General features: G+C 41.7%; 1 protein-coding gene and 1 long non-coding RNA gene across 5 annotated transcripts in view; one reads left to right on the forward strand and one right to left on the reverse strand.

Moving 5' to 3' along the window:
• The window catches only part of ubr7 (ubiquitin protein ligase E3 component n-recognin 7), a 36,642-nt gene that overhangs the window by 8,519 nt on the left and 5,274 nt on the right, over positions 1 to 22,849 (forward strand). For all 4 annotated transcript variants that reach the window (XM_086265413.1, XM_086265412.1, XM_086265411.1 and 1 more), the window contains 8 exons: positions 3,885 to 4,018; positions 4,135 to 4,195; positions 4,355 to 4,450; positions 11,693 to 11,746; positions 13,841 to 13,946; positions 14,060 to 14,130; positions 14,204 to 14,368; positions 14,548 to 14,713. In XM_086265413.1, coding sequence (XP_086121539.1) covers positions 3,885 to 4,018; positions 4,135 to 4,195; positions 4,355 to 4,450; positions 11,693 to 11,746; positions 13,841 to 13,946; positions 14,060 to 14,130; positions 14,204 to 14,368; positions 14,548 to 14,713 — 853 coding nt within the window. The remainder of the gene's footprint in view (positions 1 to 3,884; positions 4,019 to 4,134; positions 4,196 to 4,354; positions 4,451 to 11,692; positions 11,747 to 13,840; positions 13,947 to 14,059; positions 14,131 to 14,203; positions 14,369 to 14,547; positions 14,714 to 22,849) is intronic.
• On the reverse strand, positions 1,607 to 3,314 carry LOC147313326 (uncharacterized). Its single transcript, XR_015125194.1, has 2 exons — positions 2,728 to 3,314; positions 1,607 to 1,875 (listed from the first exon to the last, which is right to left on the reverse strand). It is a non-coding gene; the product is annotated as an uncharacterized LOC147313326 (long non-coding RNA).

A 22,849-nucleotide genomic window follows, 5' to 3' on the forward strand; every position in this document is an offset into this window, starting at 1 on the left:
CACTCGGCCAGTTTGAGGACCTGCTTTCCCTCGTCGGTCCCAGCATCGCCCGCCTAGACACCAACTACAGGCGCTCAATCCCACCTGCAGAGCGCCTGTCCGTCTGCCTGAGGTTAGTAAAACTATTTAATACGGTAGTCCTTTATTGATATCTGTGCTAATATGCTAATCCATCCAGTTATACACTGCTAACATGGATGTGCTATGCTAACAGTGAATGCTGTCGGTGTTTACTGAAAGCAAACTGTGGTACAGAGACGACTCTTTATAATATTTCTAGTGATACTCAGAAGGTCTCATCAAGTCCCGATTTAATTCGATTTATGCTGTTATCAGTGTTTGCATGATAGCATGGCTGTGGTGTCACATCAATGTATGCGCTCGGTGTTTGCTGATATCAAACTGTAGCATTAGGACCACTGAGTTAACCTTTGTAGTGATACTCACTCCTTTTTATTTAGACCTGGTTTAATTCTGGGATAGTTGAATATTTGTATATAATCCCTGCAGCTGTCAGACTCTATAGCAGGGGTCACAGCCTTTATTAAAACAGAGTTAGATAAAACTGTGAACAGTTTGGTTCATCTCTAGTTACGTGGTTCTATCTTGATAAGCTGTCTTATCACAGATTAATTTTTCAAAAATATTAATGATTTAAGCAAGGAAAGGGCTAAATGTCAACACACAACTCTTTATTTCTATTAATGTCTTACTTAATTCCTACCTGATTGACATGTTTAGGAATTATGAGTGATTGGCTCACTGTAGTGGCAAAAGTTGCTACCAATCAAATTATGATATGTTAAAGTTAAAACAAAACACAACTGTTTTAGATATTATCTAATATACATTTTGTAATTATCCTTATAATTACAAAAGGTTTTATGTAAGATTCATGTTTTGTGATTTAAATCTGACATCACAAAAGTATTTTGGAATTTGAATAATGTATTTTGTAACTGCAGTACACATAATACTGATTTTGAACAATTTTGTCCAGGTTCCTTGTCACCGGGGACTCCTTCAGGACCATCGCGTTCAGTTTCAGAGTCGGTGTGTCCACGGTGAGCCAGATCACCCCCCAGGCAGCGACGTCCATCTGGGACTGTCTAGTGGACGACTTCATGGCTGTGCCTTCACCTGGAGACTGGCGGTCCATCACAGAGGGATTCCAGGAGCGCTGGAACTTTCCTCTGTGCTGTGCAGCTCTGGATGGGAAGCACATCCAGACAAAGGCACCCCATATATCATATAGGAGACACACACATTGATATACACTAAATATTTATTTCATTTCTTTTTTGTGGTGCCCAAATTTATGCACCTGCTTGATTTTGTTTAAACAATTATTGCACACTTTCTGTAAATCCAGTAAACTTCTTTTCACTTCTCAAATATCACTGTGTGTGTCTCCTGTATGATATTTAACTGACATTTTTTATTGTAACAACCAACGATTTATACAGGAAAATAATGTCTATTAACAAGGTTGCCCAAACTTCTGCATCCCACTGTATCAGTATATTTTGTCATTAGTATAATATGAAATAAATTCTACATGTGTCAAGTCGTGTGCCAACATTTGCTGTGTAGTAGAACTGAGACATTAGTCATTATAAACATTTATTTGAAATAATATTAAAAGTCTCAAACAGAAAAACATTAAACATAAATATATAAAATATAAGAATTTACAGAGAGACAGGAATAAAAAGGACCAGCTGCTCTCCAGAGCAGGAACAAGGCTGAGGAGGAAATGCTCCATTGGAGACTGGTGTGGACTCTTCAGGGACTCCAGGATGGCCAGCTCCACCGCCGATGGACCGTCCTGGGACCCGTCCCTCATCTGCCTCGGAGCCGTCCTCCTCTGTGGGCCTGTAAAACAGCACAAAACACAAAGAAATGAGAAGGCTGCTACTAGATTTTAATTTCAACATTGAAAAAAAAAAAAAACAATAACAGGATATAATCAGATTGGTTGTAGATATTTAGTAAAGGTGATCACAAGGGAATCCCACCGACTAAAAAGGTATCAGTGCTTGCTGTACATATCTGTGGGTGCAGCAGCAGGAGCTCAGGGACTGGGGATGCTCTGCTGCAGAATCAGTTGGTTCTATCAATACAGTATTAAATGTTAACAGGTTCGATATAATAATCGTAGAGTAGACAGTGGTCCCTCATTTATTGCAGGGGTTCTCAGAATAACTAGCCCCTGGTCACAGTTCTCACAATTGATTCTCAAAGTGCAAACCTTTGTAGATTGCAAAACGTAAAAGTATTATTATGCCGCGGTTTGTCTTCATCTGCCCGCCACTTTCGTGCGCCTTTTTCCCTCACGGTGCAGGTGTCTATTTCCGAATGAGGCTCATAGTTATGGGTGTTTTTGTGCTGTTTTTTCTATTAGGACGCGATGGTTATCAAAACCAAACGTGATAAATTTGGCAAGCGCAGGAGACACGACACGGAGCAGATTTGTCAATCAGGCTGCAGAATGCAATGCTGTACTGTGCAATAAAAAATCAGCGAAAAAGCAAAGCAGTGACGGATGAACAGCGGGACCACTGTGTGCTGTTTATTAATAAACAATAAAATATATTCCTAAATGACAACATGCATAAAAGCAGAACGGTATTTGTACGTCAGTGGGAAAATAGCGGTGGCTTGCTAGCTTTTGTGCGGCTTCCCCGGGTCAGTGAAAACTTTCAAAAGAGAAATGAATGAACTTACCAGGTTGCCCGATCTCTTCACATATCTTCCTCCAAGCTCGGTCCTTTTTATTCCTGTCTCGGTACAGAAAGCAGCTGGTGTTGTACAGCTCCGAGTTGTTTGCTACCGCATTGATTAGCCTTCCCCTCCATTGAAGTATGAAAGGCTTTGGCTGGATCTGCCCCTTTGACCTAGGTAACAGCCACGTCACCAGGCTCCTGATTGGTTGTCGCGGCGCGATTTGACGCTGGAGTTCAGATTTTTCCAACTCGAGCGGTAGACGCGAAACGCGCGTATGCACAAAATGCAACACAAAAACTCACGCGCGTGGTTTTATTCGCGAGTCAAACGCGCCAGACGCGCTGCACTGACGCGCGTTTCACGCGTTTTGGCGTTTTCGCGACGCAAATCTGCTTCCGAATTTTCGCGGGACCCGCAATCGCGCGTCATCGCGCCTTTCCATTGACTTTACATGTAAACCTGACGCTCTATTCGCGTCCATCGCGTTCGGTGTGAACACACCGTTAGAGATAGGGTGAGAAGTTCGGCCATCCGGGAGGGGCTCAGAGTAGAGCAGCTGCTGCTCCACATCGAAAGGAGCCAGCTGAGGTGGTTCGGGCATCTGACAAGGATGCCCCCTGGGCGCCTCCTGGGTGAGGTGTTCCAGGCATGTCCCACCGGGAGGAGGCCCCGGGGCAGACCCAGGACACGCTGGAGAGATTATATCTCTCGGCTGGCCTGGGAACGCCTTGGTATTCCCCCGGATAAGCTGGAGGAGGTGGCTGGGGAGAGGGAGGTCTGGGCCTCTTTGCTTAGGCTGCTGCCCCCGCGACCCGGCCCCGGACAAAGCGGATGAAGATGGATGGATGGACGTTACATAATATATAAAAAGCTTAGGAATCTTCTAGCAATAGTGATGCTATTTTCCAGAGATCCAATCGGTCAGTAAGTGGTGATGTCATAGCTGTTAATCTCTAATCTGTAAATTAGCATCTGTAAATACGTAAATTTAAAAAAAAAGAAAAAAGTAAAAGTTGGTTCAACTTAAGAATAAGTGAACCATCTTTATAGTACAGAAGATTCAGGGTTATCTCTGAAGTTACCTGGACTGGAATAAATCCTTCCTTGTAGTGCAGACCTCAGGTGACCATGTGACCAGACATCTCTCTCTCTCTCAGGGCTATGTGAAGCGGCAGGCTCTGTATGCCTGTAACACCTGCACGCCAAAGGGCAGCGAGGCGGCCGGCATCTGTTTGGCGTGCTCCTACAAATGTCACGAAGGTCATGACCTCTTTGAACTGTACACTAAGAGGTGATCAATGCTTTTATTGATAAGTTAGTGACTGACCAGAAACTACTGGTCAGTTTCTGCAGTTATCAGTTCACACGGTGAGGTGGTCAATACAACTGTCTCTTATTCTGGTGCAGGAACTTCCGCTGTGACTGTGGAAACGGGAAGTTCTCGGAGCTGCAGTGTAAACTCCATCCGGTGAGTCCTCGTTGACCTGAGTCACTAGCAGGAGGTACCTCAGAGCACAGACATTTGTGTTTACCTGACAGATCACCATGATAACTGATGCTGATCACTTGGTTGGGAGCGTGTCTGATTCTGTGTGTGTGTGTGTGTGTGTGTGTGTGTGTGTTCCAGGACAAAGATGAGGTAAACAGTCTGAATAAATACAGTCAGAATTTCTTTGGAGTTTACTGCACCTGCGGCCGACCGTACCCGGACCCAGAGGATCAGGTAACCTCTCTCACCTGAGAAATCAGACCACTACTGACCCTTATACACAGATCTATAACCCAGTATGAGCACGTTTCAGTGACCTAAGGCTTTTGCACACCAAACGCAAATCCATGTGAATATTTTGCTTGTTGAAAATATTGTTTGGACTCGTACTTTTTTTTTTTTACCCTCTTTTTTTAATGTAAATAAATGGTTCTGACCAATCAGACTATTTGGAAACCACTGCTATTATAGCTGGATCAAACTAGAAGTGTTGCTGTCTGCTCCTGAAATTCAGATAAACCATGCTTCATGTCCACTTCATTTCTTTCATAGTCCATTCTTTTAAAGGGAAAACTTTTCCAAAAAACGCAACACCTTAAGTGTGTACATGTGTCACATGAGAAATTCAAATCCAAAAAATTATTTTTGTCATTTTTTTTTTTCTCAGCGCAGTCGGTTTTAAAGGCCTTTAGAAATTTAGAAATAAAGACGGTTAATGACATAAAGAAGAAGGAAGTGCCTCGGTGGAGAATGAGAGAATAATGTCTGGTGATAAACTTCACCCTGATGATGTCCTTCACAAAACCTTAACCCATCCTCAGACAGTAAAACAAATCAGTACTTTACTGATCTGGGCCTGTTCCAGGAAGCAGGTTCGGCAAACTCTGAGTTTAAAAATACATTCTGAGTTTCATTTTCAGAACTTGATCAGAGTCCATTAACAACTGGCTATGCCGACTCTTGAGTTACGCATGTGTGTGAGTAGAAACAGCCATCATCAATGAATCCCTCAAATGATTCACTATGGTAAAGGATAAATAGAGAGCAGAGCTGCTATTTCAGTCCAGCAGACAAAGGAATTTGAACATGTGTCAGTGCTGACTCATATTTATTTATAAAAACGGGATGGGGAAAAAAGGGTCATTTTAATCAGTTTGGGCAACTCTCATCATATCAGTGGAACAAAGTTGGTTATAAAATATATAATTTTATTATAATGTTCTTGTTCATTAATTTGACCTTAACAACTTGAGGTTTTATTAGATGAGCGTGAATCCTAACTTTACATCTGGTTTTAAATCAAATAATTAAACTGTAATGTGACAGATCACTGATGTACCTGTGAGATTAGTTACCCATGACAATAGACTACAGAGTGGATCTGCCCTCAAGTCTGTTTATGCCCATTTCATTATTTCAGTAATTCCAACAATAATAGTAATGCTAATAAAGAGTTACATTATTTCTGCCATTATTAGATAAAAATGCTTTAAAAATTCTTCAAACGCAAATGAAACTGACTAAAGAGAGGTTCAGGTGCTCCTGGGCTAATCAGATTTTTCAGTCGGCATTCTGGAGAATGTCAACTGAAAAATCTGATTAGCCCAAGTGGCTATATTGATCCGAAGAACAGTCCCATTTAGACATGAGTCCACGGTTAGTGATCAGAATGGTCGATTTGTTCTGGTGATGGGCCATATTCATGCAACCCATGTTACTTTATTGAATTTATATGGTCCTAATTTTGATAGCCCAGCTTTCTTTCAACAAATATTTTATTTATTACCTAGTCTCGCTGATACTCATGTAATTTTAGGAGGCAATTTTAATTGTGTACTTGATAAACACTTGGATAGATCTACTCAAACCTCCCAGTTGTTTAACGCTTCGACTGTTCTGAATAATATGTTGAGTTCTACTAACCTAGTTGATGTTTGGAGACTGTGTAATCCTACTGGTAGAGATTACTCTTATTTTTCACAAGTGCACAAATCGTACTCCAGAATAGATTTTTTTTTTTTTTGCTTGATTCTAAATTGATGTCTAACGTTGTATGCTCAACTTATCACAACATCTTGATCTCCAACCTCTTTAGTCCTGGACTTCTGTGGTACGAAACAACAGGGTAACTGGCGTTTTTACCCGTCAGTCCTGTCTGAGACATCCTTTTGCCAATTTATGACAACTAAAATATCAGAATTCTTGGAAACTAATGATAAACAAGACGTTTCTGATTCGATTTTATGGGAATCCTTTAAAATGGTAATGCGAGGAGAAATTATTTCTTTTGAATCTTCATTAAAAAAAGAACGCCGGAAATGCCTGTTAGAAATAGAAACTGAATTAACACAGTTAGAACAGGACCACAAGGCCTCCTCTTGTCCCTCTTTGTTTCAAGACATCATTAAAAGGAAGTTTGAGTATAACACAATTTTATCTAGTCAAGTAACAGATCAGCTATTTAGGATCAGACAGAAGCATTTAGAGTTTGGAGATAAGCCCCATAAGCTTCTTTCTCGGCAGCTGAGAGGCCTACAGGCCAGTAGGGCTATACACAAAATTAAGTCAAGATCAGGCGAAATTTTAATCAGCCCTAAAGCTATTAATGAGCAATATAGAGAATATTATGAAGATTATGTCGAAATCTTGGGGCAATATTTCTGATTGGTTAGGGAAGCTGGATCTCCCGAAAATGAATGACGCTGCTCGAGAGGCTTTAAACCCAGATATTACTATTGAAGAAGTTTCGAAAGCTATTAAGTCATTCCCCCATGGAAAGTCCCCAGGCCCAGATAGGTTTGGCATTGAATTGTATAAGAAATACTCTGAAAAGGTGGCCCCGCTTTTATTGAGAATGTTTAAGCATTCTTTCCATACTCAAGCATTTCCCCGTACGCTATATAAAGCTAATATTTCGTTGTTATTGAAAGAAGGAAAGGATGAAACAGAATGTTCCTCTTATTGACCTATTGCTTTGTTGAATTTGGATATGAAAATTTTCACTAAAATTTCGTCACTCAAAATAAGCGTCACACTCGCGGAAGCTGGTGTACCCGCCGAAACGCCGTGCATTTACTGAGACTTTCAGCCCCAGATAGGCCAATTATGGATTTTTGGATCCACATTATGTCAGCAGCTCCACCACGAACCATGTTAAAAGCAAACACCGCTCACGCCTCACAGATGACGGCTTACAGTCCTGCGTAAAGCTGAAAGTGACTTCACTGTGCGCAGAGGTTCAGGAGCAGAAGTTCCATTGTAAACATATCACGGCAGACCCGACGATGTTTCCATGAACATGCTTTTCAGCATCTCTTTATTGACCACTTTTCACACACGGTTGCTGTACACATACAGCCGGCTGTAGCTTTTCAGCTCACAGCCCGACAACACAACAGCAAAGAGAGCACAGACTTTAAGGCGGCGAGGCGTGATTGCGGGTGCCGCTCAGGTGCGTCCGACTCGCATGGGAGTCGGGTTTTGGTAATCGATTAAAATCGATTCTGGCTTGGATAACGTGATATCGATTCATTAAAATCCTGAATCGATTTTTAAATATAAATTTATTTTGCCCGAAATGCCAGAATCTCAGGTGAAACCTCACAAAATTTCGACAACCACCAAACAGCTAAAACAGTGGGGGCGGGCCCCACACTTTGGGAAGGTCTGGGTTATACAATTAATTGGCAGAAGAGTGAGTTTGTGGCCTTAACTGCAAACTTGGATGTTGATTTTTTTTTTTTTTTTAAATTTTGCCTTTTAAAATTACAGACAGATTGAAATACTTGGGTGTTATTTTGCCTAAGGATCCTAAATTGATCTTTAAGTTGAATTATCTTGAACAAGTTGAAAAATTGAAACGGGACATTGAGAAATGGAGGGCTCTTCCTATTTCCATGGTAGGTCGCATTAATGTAATCAAAATGGTTTCCCTTCTTAAATTTCTATATTTATTTTTAAACTTACCTGTTTTTTTGAATAAGCAATTTTTTAAAGTGATCGACTCAGTAGTATTACCATTTGTTTGGAGCTTTAAAACTGACAGGATATCAAAAGTTTATCTATGTAAGTCTAAACTTAAGGGTGGATTTGGTCTGCCACTGTTTCAGTTTTATTATTGGGCTGCAAATGCTAGAACTCTTGCTAGACAGGAAGGGTACAAAAAGGTCATGTCTGCCGATACCCCCCCTGGGTGGTCATAGAGAGTGGTGGGGTTGAGAATGGTTTCCTCCCTGCACTTCTTTTTTCGTCCTCTAATCCGTGAACCAAGGTCAATAATTTTATAGTTTCGAACTGCGTTAAAATCTTTAGTCGGATCAAAAAAGGTTGTGCTCTACCAGACACTTCGACCCATACTCCAATATATTGTATATATTTCCACCCTCATGTTTAGATGCCTCTTTTGAGGTCTGGACACAGAAAGCTATTGTTACTCTCAAAGACGTATATATTGACAGGCAGTTTTTGTCGTTGCAGCGTAATCTTTTGCCTTATTTGTGTGTTTTTTGCCCTTGCTGTTGTGCTGTTTGTTGTTGGTTTTTTTTGTTTTTGTTTTTTTGTGTGTGTGTCTTTTGTGTCTTTTTTTCCCCTCTTATATCAAAAAATCTCAATAAACATACTTAAAAAAAAACAAAAAAAAAACCTCTTCAAATTACAATTGCTGTGTAAGCAATTGTAATTTGAAGAGTTTTTTTTTTTTTTGTGGAACATTAAAGCCGAACATTGATCTCATATCAGTCTTTACTGATAGATGACACATTTTCATCTTAAAGGCAAACATATTAGAAATCTTTTAACTTTTACGTATTTTGGATATTTCAGGGTAGTTTTCAGCAACCTATTTTTATTCCCTGGCTTTTAACTCTGTGGGTAACTGACATTTTTATTTTATTTTTATTTTTTATTTTTTTTATTTTTTATTTATTTATTTATTTTTTAATTGTTTTTTTAAACTTTATTGCTATGTCTGATTTTATTACTATGTGCATATTAGTATTGTACAGCACTTTGGTCTACCAGGTGTGTTTTTAAAGTGCTATATAAATAAATAAATGATGATGATGATGATGAATATGGCTCATAAATGCAAAATAGGATGAATCCAGGTGGGATGAGCTGGGAAATGACCGGAGCCAGTCTGGGACTGAATCTAAAATGTGATCCGGTTGATGTGTGCCTGGGTTGACCCGCTCAGCCTGATTTAAAAGACAACACATCCTCACTAATGCTGTCTGATATTAAATGACTGAACCACAATCAGTGAACACATTTCAACGTAAAGCGTAATCAGATTACAATCAGACTCTCTGCAGTCTACATTTTAAATGTTACTTAAAACACATTTGGTTCAGTTTCAGTCTTAAAATCATTTCAGCCTCAACATGAATATTTGAGTGAAGTTATCTGCAAGATCCAAATGTGACACATTTTTTCCATCAGTATGATTGATTATAATAAGACAAACAATTGGTCATTGATCAGTGTGTAACATACTAGGGCTGGGTATCGTCACTGATTTCTAGAATCGATTCAATTCCGATTCACAAGGTCCCGAATCGATTCGGTCCACGATTCGATTTAATTCGATTCGAATCTGGGAAATTTTGACAGTCAGAAATATTATAATTCAGATCAGTACATTTACATATTTTTGTATCTATTAAAAGGAAGCTGACACACGCAAGACTTTATCAAAGGTGTGAGCATCACAGCAGAGGCCTTTGTGTCAAAGTAGCTGAAGATAAAACACAGAAAAACATGAAGGTGATTTTCCTGGCCTGGGATTTTATAAAAATAATCTGCAGTACATCACAAACGAAAGAAAACCATTAATCAACACATGAACATTACCTCTGAAGTTACAGCGGTTTTATTAGAGACACGGCTAAGCGTTTTGCATTTTGCTTAATTTTAAAAAGTTTAAATTTGTTCAATATTGAACGGCAGAAATTAGGTTTACTTTTCGGAAGTAAGTAAAAGGGGGAAAAAAAACGTCTGCCGACAGCGCTGTAAACAACGGTAGACTTGTGCGTAACAAGCAAGCGAATAATGCAGAAGAGAGAGAGAGAGAGAGAGCTGTGCATGAAGTGTGATTTTTATCCTGAAAAGTCAGCAGAAGTCAGAGGGAATTCATGACGATGTTTATGTGAAGCGTAGTTTGGATCTTCTTTTGCTGCTGGTTCGGTCAATATTGTTTGGAGAGAGATAAAACTAAGAGCCATATGATCAGCGCAAAAAGGGCATAAACACACAGCGCGGACCCGCGGATCAGAATCAGCGAGCTGTCGGCTTTCAGCCCCGACCATCAGGTGAGAAAGGCGACATCTCACTGATTCTGATCCGCGGGTCCACGCTGTGTGTTTACGTCTTTGTGCAGAAGCCGTGTACCTGCTCTCATTTTACTGTCTTAGCTGTTTGGTGGTTGTTGAAATTTTGTGATCTTTCACCTGGGATTCTGGCATTTCGGGCAAAATAAATTAATATTAAAAAAATCGATTCAGGATTTTAATGAATCAATTTTACGTTATCCAAGCCAGAATCGATTTTAATAAAAACCCACCCCTATAACATACCATAAATATTTACATAGCAAAGGAACTGGGATTCTGACAGCATCACTATCCACAAAGTCAAGTTGGAGGCTATAGATCAGCAGTCCCCAACCTTTTTTGTGCTGCCACGGACCGGTTTATTCCCGACAATGTTTTCATGGACCGGCCTTTAAGGTGTCGCGGATAAATACAACAAAATAAAACTAGTACCGGTACTGAAAAAAAGGAGGTTTATTCATAACACACGTGAAAAGACCCAGGAAAACCGAGTAAACGATAAAAACGATAACAAAATAACGCTGAAAACCAATTAAAAACCCTGAAAACTATACATTTCACACCTGGGCCTCAACTCTCGCGGCCCGGTACCAAACGACTCACGGACCGGTACCGGTCCGAGGCCCGGGGGTTGGGGACCGCTGCTATAGATTTTATTCTGAGCTGATAATAAATCTGTTAATGTTCATCTTTAGTACACAAATGTGGTTACAGATTTTGCAAGAACATGAACGAAAAACGTGAAGTTAACGTAAGTTAATTTCTTTTTGCACTTTGACAGCTTTTACTATCTGTAAGGAAATGACTCAGTGTCAGTCAGCTGGTTTAGGTGCAGCAAGAAGGGAGGAGTTGGAACTCAGAGTTTGTTGAAGAAAACCTGCTAGCGAGTGGGTTTAGTTCACTGTTATCACGGTAACTGACTCAGAGTTAACGTCGATGCTTTGTCTGGAACAAAAAAATCAGAGTTTCTCTTATCTTGGGATTAACAAACTCAGATATGTTAGCTAAACCTGCTTCTCGGAATAGTTCCCTGCGCTGGCAGGTATTCTTGTAAACAACTAAACTACTCCTGTTAATGTCTCACCTGATGGTTTTAGCTCCTCCTCCTGTGCTGGTTTCGCTTTACTTAAGCTGTTTGTGTCTGCAGGTGGAGGATGAGATGATTCAGTGTGTGGTGTGTGAGGACTGGCTGCACGGCCGGGTGAGTCATCAGTTTACCTGTTCCTGCACTTGTCTGGTGTGCCTCTCCTGACTCTTCTCCAAAAGTTGATTCTGTTCATCTGGTTTCAGTCATTATGCAAATGTATTTGTAGCACTTACGTGGAGTTACATAAAGTACCAATGGATAATTACCAAAGTAATGAGTAATTTGGGCTAGTGTCAGAAGACTGAGAACGACTCTTAGAGCTCTGGTACACGAATGACAGAGAAACCAGACAAACACAGTTGTGTGGCTTTTAAAAATACTTTAGTGATGTTAAGCCTTGTAAAATAAATTTGTAAACAACACAGTATCACAACAGGTTTTAACAGAATGTCAAGTATAAAAATTTTTCCCCGAAGTAGCAAAAATCTACAATCCTACAATCCTACAATCTACAATCCTCTACTTGTTACAGTAGAGGATTGTAGTCCATCAATGTGAAAATGAGTGTGCGTGTATATGTATATCGTCTCCTAGGATCTTGGGTTGGCTCGCCATCCAGTGAACACTGGAACACTCTGGGTTCTGGAATCGCTGACCTGGTCTTTGGATTCGTCCCATATAAAAACCTGACCTATAAACAATGGCCAAATATATGTCACGTGCCCTTTAAGGATAACTTTCACAAATTAAACTAAAGTAGTGTCACAGTGCAGTAACAACTATTCAGATCAGCTATCATCAATTCAATCATCATCAGTTCAGTCACGTTGTACAACATTAAAATATCAAAGTTCAAAGTTCAAAGTATCAATATCCAAAATTTCACAGTATCAAGGTTCAATTATTTGTAACCTGCAGTAACATTAAAGATTATCTACAAGGTTTTAAACATTCAGGAATTATAGTCACCATATAATTCACTTTCATTGTAAACATTAATTACATCCATCAAAAAAACTCACTGTACATATATATCCAATCACAAATAAATAAGTATATTACCCCTTTTAAGAAATGGAATAATATGCAAATGCTTATCAGAAATTGAACAAAGTGCAAATAATCACTTTCAATAACACGTAAACACAAGGGCTCAGTCCACAAATAGGAGTACTAAAATAGACGTGCTTAATCCCGCTTGTACCATAGGCCTACTAGTACAGGTGGAAATACACTAAAAATTACCTCCAAGTGTTCAATACTGAGTATTGTAAAACAACCGATTGACATCAAAATTTAAACAGGAAGTAGGATAAAGTCTGCTTACAATTATCTCTCATAAAGTTATTTTTAGCTGCTTTAACCATTTACAGCTTTTCACATGTTAATGACTTAGTTAATGATCTAACTAGCATAACAACAGTGCGTTTCAGAGACATGCAACAACTGTACCCACACTCCGCACATCACGTGTCTGATTAGCCACATTTAGCTTACCGCCGTCGAGTGGATGCTCAGCGTTTATGTGAAGCCACAGCTCAGTAAACCTTCCGGTTTCGCTCTGCCCTTGACGACAACAAGTGCAAATACATAATTTGTGAAAAATATCAGTTTAGATGGTATTTTTTTTTAACTCGTTAGAGGTTAATTTCTCCAGCTTACCGATAACAAAAGTTTTAGTCCGTCTGCTCTGTTCGGCTGTAGAAGCAAGAGACTGAAAACTTGGGAGCTGGTACTAAGGAGGGATAAGAGCTGCCTAGAGCTTCACCGATTGGGTGACATGCGAGGAGTGGAGTAAAACAATAGGCTCTCATCAGAGCTCATCAATCCTCTGAAAAAACTTAACCCTTGTTTGACCAGAGCATATCATATATAATCTGCGTCCCTTCTACGTTTAAATAAATATTTTGATCTCATTTCACTTTCATTAACAGGGACAGTAAGAACAGAACAATGAACATTAAATGTTTTAATTTTTCTTCTCTTTTTGTTTGAGATGATTTTAGGAACTGGGTTACATATTGTTTATAAGATTGGGGAAAACTGCAGTCAACTGAGACTGAAGAAGTCACTTGGATGAGTGACAAAACGTTTCTCCCACAAAACGCTACGTCCAGATGAACAGAATTTACTTTTGGAGATTTACTTTCCTGGATGATTGAGAATGCATCAAGATCTCCTGACTCTTGTACCTGTATATTGTTGCAGCACCTGGGCTGTGTGGTTCCAGACTGCGTGGAGCTTCAGGAGATGATCTGCGAGTCCTGTATGAAAACACACTCGTTTCTCTGGACCTACGCTTCGCACCTAGCAGGTAAAGCGTCCTGTTATCTTACAGTACTAACCTGGCACAAACATACTGTCATACACATGTTGTGCACTTCCTGTGTGTCTATGTTTGTGTGTGTGATGCACTTCCTGTTTTAGTACCGGGTGGAGCAGCGGAGGTGAAGGAGGAAACGGCAAAAGAGCCCACCATTCCCATCAAAGAAGAAGAGGTGAGGGGGTCACAGCAGTTTGCATCACACTCACTGATCAGGGTTGATTAATCAATAATCCAAAATCTGGCAGGTTGATGATGCCATTGAGCCTAGCTGCAAGCGGAGCCATGAGGAAGTTGAGCCGAGGTGCAGACTGAAGGAGCTGCAGGTAATTGGTCAGAAAAGAGTCCAATCAGGAGCTGTGTTCTGGCCTTCACCGTGGCGTTCCAAACTCTGCTCCTGCAGAATTTGCCAGGTACTGTGTCTGTGTTTAGTGTGTCTGAGCATGCTCTGATTGATATATAATGAGATTTTACTGAAGAGATTTATTTATTAATTTCCCCCAGGGATCAATAAAGTATTCTGATTCTGATTATTTATTTATTTTATTTTATTTTTTTTTTACTCGCCTGGCGGACCGACCTGTGTGCTTAGCTGCGCCTGCTTGAAGCTGGTCTGTCCTTCCTGTTGGACGAGTCAGACACAGTCCTCGCCTACGAAAACAAAGGAAAGAACAGTGAGCAGAGACGACAGGAAGACGACCCTCTGATGTCAGCGCTCGACAACCTGAACCACGTGCAGCAGCTCGAGATCATCCATGGTACTGATACTACTACTACTACTACTTATGATTGTAATATTACACACGCGAAGTTGTAATAATTTGGTAAAAAAAAAGAAGTGTGAGAAACTGAGTCCAGTCATTCAGGACCAATAAGTTTGAGTGATGATTTGCTGTGTGACTTTCTTATTCTCTCACATCACTGAGGAGAAAGTTTGGTCCACACTTGTTTACAGTATTACTTCAGTTCATTTAGTTTTGCAGCATTCATTTATGCACAGCTCTCTAAATGTCCCACCACAGTCTCAGTCAGGCAGCACCTTGATACATTTCTTTTTCGGTCGTTCTGTTTGAGCTTTGCTGCTGTGCTTGGCGGGACAATTGTGCCGGTGTCTGTGGCTCGCCATCTGCCCCTGTCAGCTCTACTTGTGGGTTTTCTTTTCTTTCTTCTTCTTCTTCTTTTTTTTTTTTTTTTTTTGCCTGTCCTGTTCGGCACTGTAGCAATCGCAATTAATGCCTGAAGGCCAAGAAAAATGCCCAATGGATATACTGTATTTTTTCCAAGTAGATCATTATTGGTCCACTTTATTCATCTTTGTTATTGTTTTTTATTTATTTATTTTTTGTTTAACTTTTAAGTCATTGTTGGGTCTGTGTTTCCACAAGCCCCGCTAATTCTAGAGACTTATTCATCATGAAGAAAACAAGACAGTCTTGTTGTTCGATTATTTGCGCAAGGGAGGCCTCGTTTGTGTCCACCACGAGAATGACCCCGACTCTGACCTCCTCCTGCTGCCTTTTTATTGAGAGACAGTTCACACAAAACACGTCATAGGAAAGCAACGCCCACTTGGTTCTAAGACAAGGCATTGTTTGTATATGTGTGAACTTCTGTATCTAGGTAAGTGTGTGTGTGTGTGTGTGTGTGTGTGTGTGTGTGAGAGAGACCTCCTGCTGACCAAAGGGTCATAAACGCAGAAAGCTTACATCAAAAAGAAGCAGATCTTCCAGATAGGATGTATCTGCAATAAAACATTACAGCCCCCCACCCAGAACCTTGAGAATCTGGGGGGAAGGACAGTGGAATCCTTTTCATCAGAGTTGGCAAGCATAGAAATGACAACATTTAACAATTCACTCTAATAGTTATTACAAATGGAACAGACTTGACTGGAGGATAGGAAAGGGAAAGACGTAGACCAGAGAAGTTAATGAAAAACAGAGGGAAAGAGGGAGTGAGAAAAGATATTAAAAAGTCCACTGAATCACCTACTGGAAGAAAAAAAAAACAAGCAGAAGGAGAACAACACAGTAGGGAGACTACAGCAACAACCTAGATAAGTAAAAGTAAATAATAAATATTGAATGTTCTTGAGCAGGACACAAGCCTGACAACGCACGGTATGCTTTGAGACAGCAGCCAAGGAAGATATAGTGTGTATCTGTGCACGCCTGTGAGCACGAGCATGCTTGTATTCAAAAGGTTTCCCCATGTAACTATCTGATGAAGCAAGCACGGAGGAGATCCGGGCGCCAGAGCAGTCTGAGCCCCGGACCCAGAGGCCCGAGGCCCGAGGGCACCCAAATTTCCGGAAGGGGCCCGACCGATCAATGGGTGCCAGGCCTCTGCCAAGCAACCACCAGAAGTGAGTCAGTGCATACCTGAGTGCCCAGCCCCGAACATCGAGAAACACCAATGCACCGATGGTTGAGGGTATCTGAGATGTTCCCAGAGAGGTGAAGTCTAATGGTGTGTTCACACCGAACACGATAGACGCGAGCGAAAACGCCCCAAACGCCCCTAATTTGACGCGTGCACATTCGCGTGTCCAAGAAAACTCCATCGCGCCTCAGAAATGCATATTTTGACGTGCGTGAACCGGAAATGTAGGAGGAATGTGGGAAGAAGTTGTGCCAGACCGGTATCTTTGCTAGATGGCAGCTGTCGAGCTAGTGTTTGAAGAGAGAGTCTCCCTTCTCTATTTACTGTGGAGAGCAGAGCAGCGGCGTTAAGGACGTCCTCGCCGTACCTGGGTTCATCAGTGCTTCCTGTACATCTGATGCTACAATTACATACCTGTGGGTGCAGCAGCAGGAGCTCAGGGACTGGGAGCCCGGAGAAGCAACAGGGGATGCTCTGCTGCAGAATCAGTTGGTTCTATCAAGACGGTATTAAATGTTAACAGGTTGAAAACAATAGTCATATTGTCAGAGAAAGTATATATAGTGGTCCCTCATTTATTGCAGCAGGGGTTCTCAGAATAACTAGCCCCCCCCCAGGTCAGCGGCTTCCCCACTGACCTGGGGAAGCCGCACAAAAGCGGCTTCCCCAGGTCAGTGAGAACTTTCAAAAGAGAAATGAATGAACTTACCAGGTTGCCCGATCTCTTCACATATCTTCCTCCACTTTATACACTGTTTTCCCCACACACATGAACATTAGTCACAGTTCTCACAAGTTGATTCTCAAAGTGCAAACCTTTGTAGATTGCAAAACGTAAAAGTATTATTATGCCGTGTTTTGTCTTCATCTGCCCGCCACTTTCGTGCGCCTTTTTCCCTCGCGGTGCAGGTGTCTATTTCTGAATGAGGGTCATAGTTATGGGTGTTTTTGTGCTGTTTTTTCTATTGAACGTGATGGTTATCAAAACCAAACGTGATAAATTTGGCAAGCGCAGGAGACACAGCACAGAAGTGATTTGTCAATCAGGCTACATAATGCAATGCTTCACTCCAATAAAAAAAAATCAGCAAAAAAGCAAAGCAGTGACGGATGAACAGCGGGACCACTGTGTGCTGTTTATTAATAAACAATAAAATATATTCCTATATGACAAGATGCATAAAAGCAGAACGGTATTTGTACGTCAGTGGGAAAATAGCGGTGGCTTGCTAGCTTTTGTGCGGCTTCCCCAGGTCAGTGAAAACTTTCAAAAGAGAAATGAATGAACTTACCAGGTTGCCCGATCTCTTCACATATCTTCCTCCAAGCTCGGTCCTTTTTATTCCTGTCTCGGTACAGAAAGCAGCTGGTGTCGTACAGCTCCGGGTTGTTTGCTACGGCGTTGATTAGCCTTCCCTCCATTGAAGAATGAAGGGCTCTGACTGGATCTGCCCCTTTGACCTAGGTCACAGCCACGTCACCAGGCTCCTGATTGGTTGTCGTGGCGCGATTTGACGCTGGAGTTCAGATTTTTCCAACTCGAGCGGTAGACACGAAACGCGCGTATGCACAAAATGCAACACAAAAACTCATGCGCTTGGTTTTTTTCGCGAGTCAAACGCGCCAGACGCGCTACACTGACGCGCGTTTCACGCGTTTTGGCGGCGCAAATCTGCTTCTGAATTTTCACGGGACCTACAATCGCGTGTCATCGCGCTTTTCCATTGACTTTACATGTAAACTTGACGCTCTGTTCGCATCTATCGCGTTCGGTGTGAACACACCGTAAGACCCGACCTTCACCGAGAGGTGAAGTCTAAGACATAGACAAACAGGCACACACAGACACAAACATGCATTCCTGCCCTCATGCACACATATACCAATACTCAACACTCGCCCACCATTGAGACAAACAGAAATTAACTTTGTACACACACTCCCCAAACATACTCTATACCCTCAGTTCCAGGTGCCATCACACCCAGAGGGGCAATCTATCCCTAGACCCAGGAGATGTTGCCCTTTGCCCTGGGAAGGAGGCAAACAGACTGCTTAAAGTGTATATATTAGGGCTGTCAGTCGATGAAAATATTTAGTCGCGATTAATCGCGTACTTATCAATGGTTAACTCAAGATTCATCCCAAATTAATCACGGACTTTTAAAAAATTTGTTCTAAAGGAACTTAGAATACTTAGATGCTTTTCATGCTTCTAATACCCTTAACAGTATGGGAGTGAACAAATATACTTGCTTTATGCAAATATGTTTATTTTTATTGCAACAATTCAAAACAATCAAAAGTCCAAAATATTCTTTAGAAAAACCTCAAAGGTACTGAATGCTCAAAAATATGCTGAAAGGAAACTTAAGCATACACTCCCACACAATATAACTGTTTAATTTACCATTAGACAGTTAAGGCTCACAAAACATATTTCCATCTAAGTGTGGGAGACACAGTACACATTAAAAATACAATAAATAAAATGCATATGTAATAATACTTAATACTTACAGTGTCTTTGACTAAAACAGTTTGGCTGTACTTGTTGCTCTCCAGTTGCATTTAGCAGAAGCTGAACAATGCAAGCTTCTTCCTTTTTCAGTTTTCCTAACAAAACATGAACATGGAAACACCACAAAGGAGAAAGGGAAGAAAGAACTAAAAAAATACAGTGCATGGGTTGTCCCTATTACTTTTGTTTCTTTGCACTGAACCAGTTGCTCAAACAGACAAGCATTTTGACATTTTCAGATGACATGCCCAGAAAGTGTGACCCACCTGACCCCAACGCAGGAAACTACACCCACCCATAACCCCTCACATGGTATGGATGTGGCAGGTATTGCCAAGTACTTGCATGCAAGGTATGCCATCTCACTGTGTGCCCCTTCATGCTTGGGCCACCATTTCTGGGGACAGTCCTCTATGTCAACAGTTGGCTCTGCCCAGTATCACTCCACACATTTCTCAATGCAATCCTCTTCTTCATCAGATGAAGACTGAAGCAAGCACGAGAGCTGATCTTTTCTTAGATGGCTCAAATGTTACTGGTTGTTCAAGCTGCGCAGGCCTCTGCCTCTCCCTCAGCAATGCACTGATCAAGCGCCACACCTCAGCCCTGTCAGGTCTGCTCAGACACTTAAGATCCTTAAACCTAGGATCCACATGATGTTAGCTTTTTCCTTGCGCTTCTCCATTTCTGTTTTGAAGGTCACCCTTGAACTTAACCATGTAAGCTGGATCGTCCTCAGAGACCTCCATCACTCGCAACTGGTGACACAAAGCTGGCAACACCACTGAGCAGGAAACAAACTTCTCCCCTCCCTCCATAGAGAAATACACTTCATTAAGAATTTGTTACATTCACTCACATAAGGTTAAAATATTTTACACACACACACACACACACACACACACACACACACACACACACACACACACACACACACACACACACACACACAAACATTCCTATGTCAAAAGTGGTAAGAGGAAATATTAATAAATTACCTGCAGTGTTCCAGCAGTCTCCAGCTTCTTCAGTTGTTGTTGATGGCATTGTGACATTGGTTGCATGTAGTGCCAGTGCATTTCTTCAGTGGTTCTCGATCTCTTAGAACACACTTGATCATTTCCAAGGTTCTGTTCCGTCTTGTTGATACGTCCTGTGTAAGTGACTCTTTCTTATGAAAATTTGCAATTTGCTGTTGTTCGATTCCCCACTGTCTAGCCACCGGCATAAAGTGCTTAGCGCACGTGTCAGCAAAGTGCCTCTCCTCCGTCTTCATAACAGTCACAGCATTCAACTGAAGTTCCCACTCTGGTGAAAAATAATGCGCTGTTACCCCTATGTTTACTTAGAGAAGTCCAATAGTCTCTGGTGAGTGCAACCGTGTTGGTCAGCCCCAAAGCCTCCACGACTTTGGCTTACACAACTTGTATGAAGATGAGAATCTTTGTCCATCTTACAGTGGTGGCTCTCAAAGGGAATTCATACGTGCAGTTGTTGGATGCTATGCTATGTGGAGGATGCTCATCCTCCACAATGTTAATCGACCTGCAAGCTGTAGCCACCCATTTTGCTATGGCTGTTGAAAGTTTGTTGGTTGTAGAATTGTCCAGACGTCTCCTTTGAAAGGTATCCAGCGTGGTCTGCCTTTGGTGAGAGGGAGGAGGGCTCTCTGCGTTAGCTGTGTGCTTGGCTAGCAAGTGGTATTTGAGACTGGACGTAGTACGTCCAGGGAACGGGGGTGCCTAACTCAGTTCAGCCACCACCGTTTCTTGGAAACCAATTAAGGCCAGGGTGCCTGGGCCCATCCAGACCGGGACCCCCACTGTAGTAGCACCATCAACCGCCACAGAGCCCATGGCGGCCCACCTGACCCCAACGCAGGAAACTACACCCACCCCATCATATAATCATCTTCCAGACTACATAAGAAAATAGACACCCAGATTGAGTTCATTCTGCACCTCTGCTAGAGCTCTCCCTCCATCTTCAGAGGGAACTGCTGGAGAGCAGAGACCTCGTGCAAGGATGTAACAACCTCCCCGCCAGCTGAAGTGGCCCCCAGTTCCGTCAATGTACCAGGGCTGGCACGTACCCACCCACAACCCCAGCGACACCAACCAGAACCCAAGCCCCCGAGGCCTAGCCCGGAAGCGGAGCACCCCAGAACCCTAAGCCTGCCCCGGAATCACACCGCGGCAGCCAAGCTACCAGGCCAGTAACCCTCTTCTGCCAGCACAGACCCTCCCCCAGCTCTGCTGCACGTAGCCACCAGGAAAACACTACCCAAGAGCCACCAGAGCCCCAACAAGGTCATGACCACAGCCCCTGGGTTGAGCCCTCCAGGAAAAATGTCCCTAGGGAGTCCCCAGATGCCCCAAGCACGCACCTACTCCTACATCAACCACAATTGCAAAGGCGGGACAAAACCATGACTGGGATTTCTAATCACTTGAAAGGTTTTTAAGCATACCTGAGAGCAGAAGTTTTGGTCTAAGCCGACTGATAAATCTGCTTTCCACTTTGCAGAAGGGATGTTGATTGATCTATGTTGTGTATTCTAAGGAGCTTGGAAAGAAAAGTGTCAACTTTTGGATTACTTAGAACCTTCACAGATATATTTTGTGTATTTTAGACAGTAATTTGGGTTTAAGATTAAGACATTGTACCACACTTGATTGTGTTTGTAATAACTAGTACCGTATTTTCACGACCATAAGGCGCACTTAAAAGTCTTAGATTTTCTTCAAAAAGTACGGCGCGCCCTATAGCGCAGTGCGCCCTGTGTGTTGTAATGAGGACGTAGTAGAGAACACCATGAGAACGCTAAAGGGTGAAGTGTGGCCGAGTTGGAGGAAAGACTCGAGCGGTGGATCATGGAGCAAAGAACGAGCGGGAGAAGCGTTTCGACGGTCACCATTTGGCTAAAAGCAGTTTCACTTTCACTTTTTATGAAACAGTGCCATTTTTCCATCAGGACCGGGACTACGGTAGCGGAGCAACTTCCAGCGGATTATAATGAAAAGCTGGCCATCTTCCGCTCCTACTACAGCAAACACATCGGCGACAAAAACATCCAGCCCAGCCACATCACTAACATGGACGAGGTCCCGCTCACTTTTGACATCCCGGTGAGTCACACTGTGGAGAAGAAGGGGACCAGCACGGTAGCGATACGCACAACGGGGTATGAAAAGTCGTCTTTTACTGTTGTGCTTGGCTGCCATGCTAATGGACAGAAACTGCCGCCTATGGTGATTTTTAAGCGAAAGACTTTGCCTAAAGAGAAGTTTCCAGCAGGAATCATCATTAAGGCAAATGAAAAGGGCTGGATGGATGAGGAAATGATGAAAGACTGGCTGAGGGAGGTGTATGTAAGGAGACCAGGTGGTTTTTTTCCACGCATCACCATCGCTCTTAATCTGTGACTCTATGCGTGCCCATCTCACAGCCGATGTGAAAAAACTAGTGAAACAAATGAACTGTGAGCTATAATGGTTGTATTGATGTATAGCAACTTGAAATGCTCCCAAAAATGGCACTACAGCATGTAAAAATATAATATAAGCTCTGGCGGACTTGGTTCTATGGTATGGAGCGCCAGGACTGCCATAATGAATTAATTAAATACACCATTAAATAATTAATTAAATGTGTCAATAATTAATTAAAATTGGAATTAATTAATTAAATAAATAGTTGACACATGTAATTAATTAATTATTGACACATTTAATTAATTATTTATGTATTTCACATTTTAATTAATTATTGACACATTTTAATTAATTATTGACACATTTAATTATTTATGTATTTCACTTTTTAATTAATTATTGACACATTTAATTAATTATTGACACATTTAATTAATTATTTAATGATATATTTATTTATTTCATTTTGGCAGTCCTGGCGCCTGGCTCTCATCATGAAATAATTTTATCTGTCAGCCTCACCCATCAAACTCAGGGGGCGGGGTTAACGCTGCCCA

The sequence above is a fragment of the Aulonocara sp. 'chitande type north' Nkhata Bay genome, linkage group LG15 (genome assembly GCF_057382095.1).
Source record: "Aulonocara sp. 'chitande type north' Nkhata Bay isolate Kocher_YH1m ecotype deep benthic linkage group LG15, A_spYH_male_GT1.1, whole genome shotgun sequence".
In the NCBI taxonomy this organism is placed as follows: domain Eukaryota; kingdom Metazoa; phylum Chordata; class Actinopteri; order Cichliformes; family Cichlidae; genus Aulonocara; species Aulonocara sp. 'chitande type north' Nkhata Bay.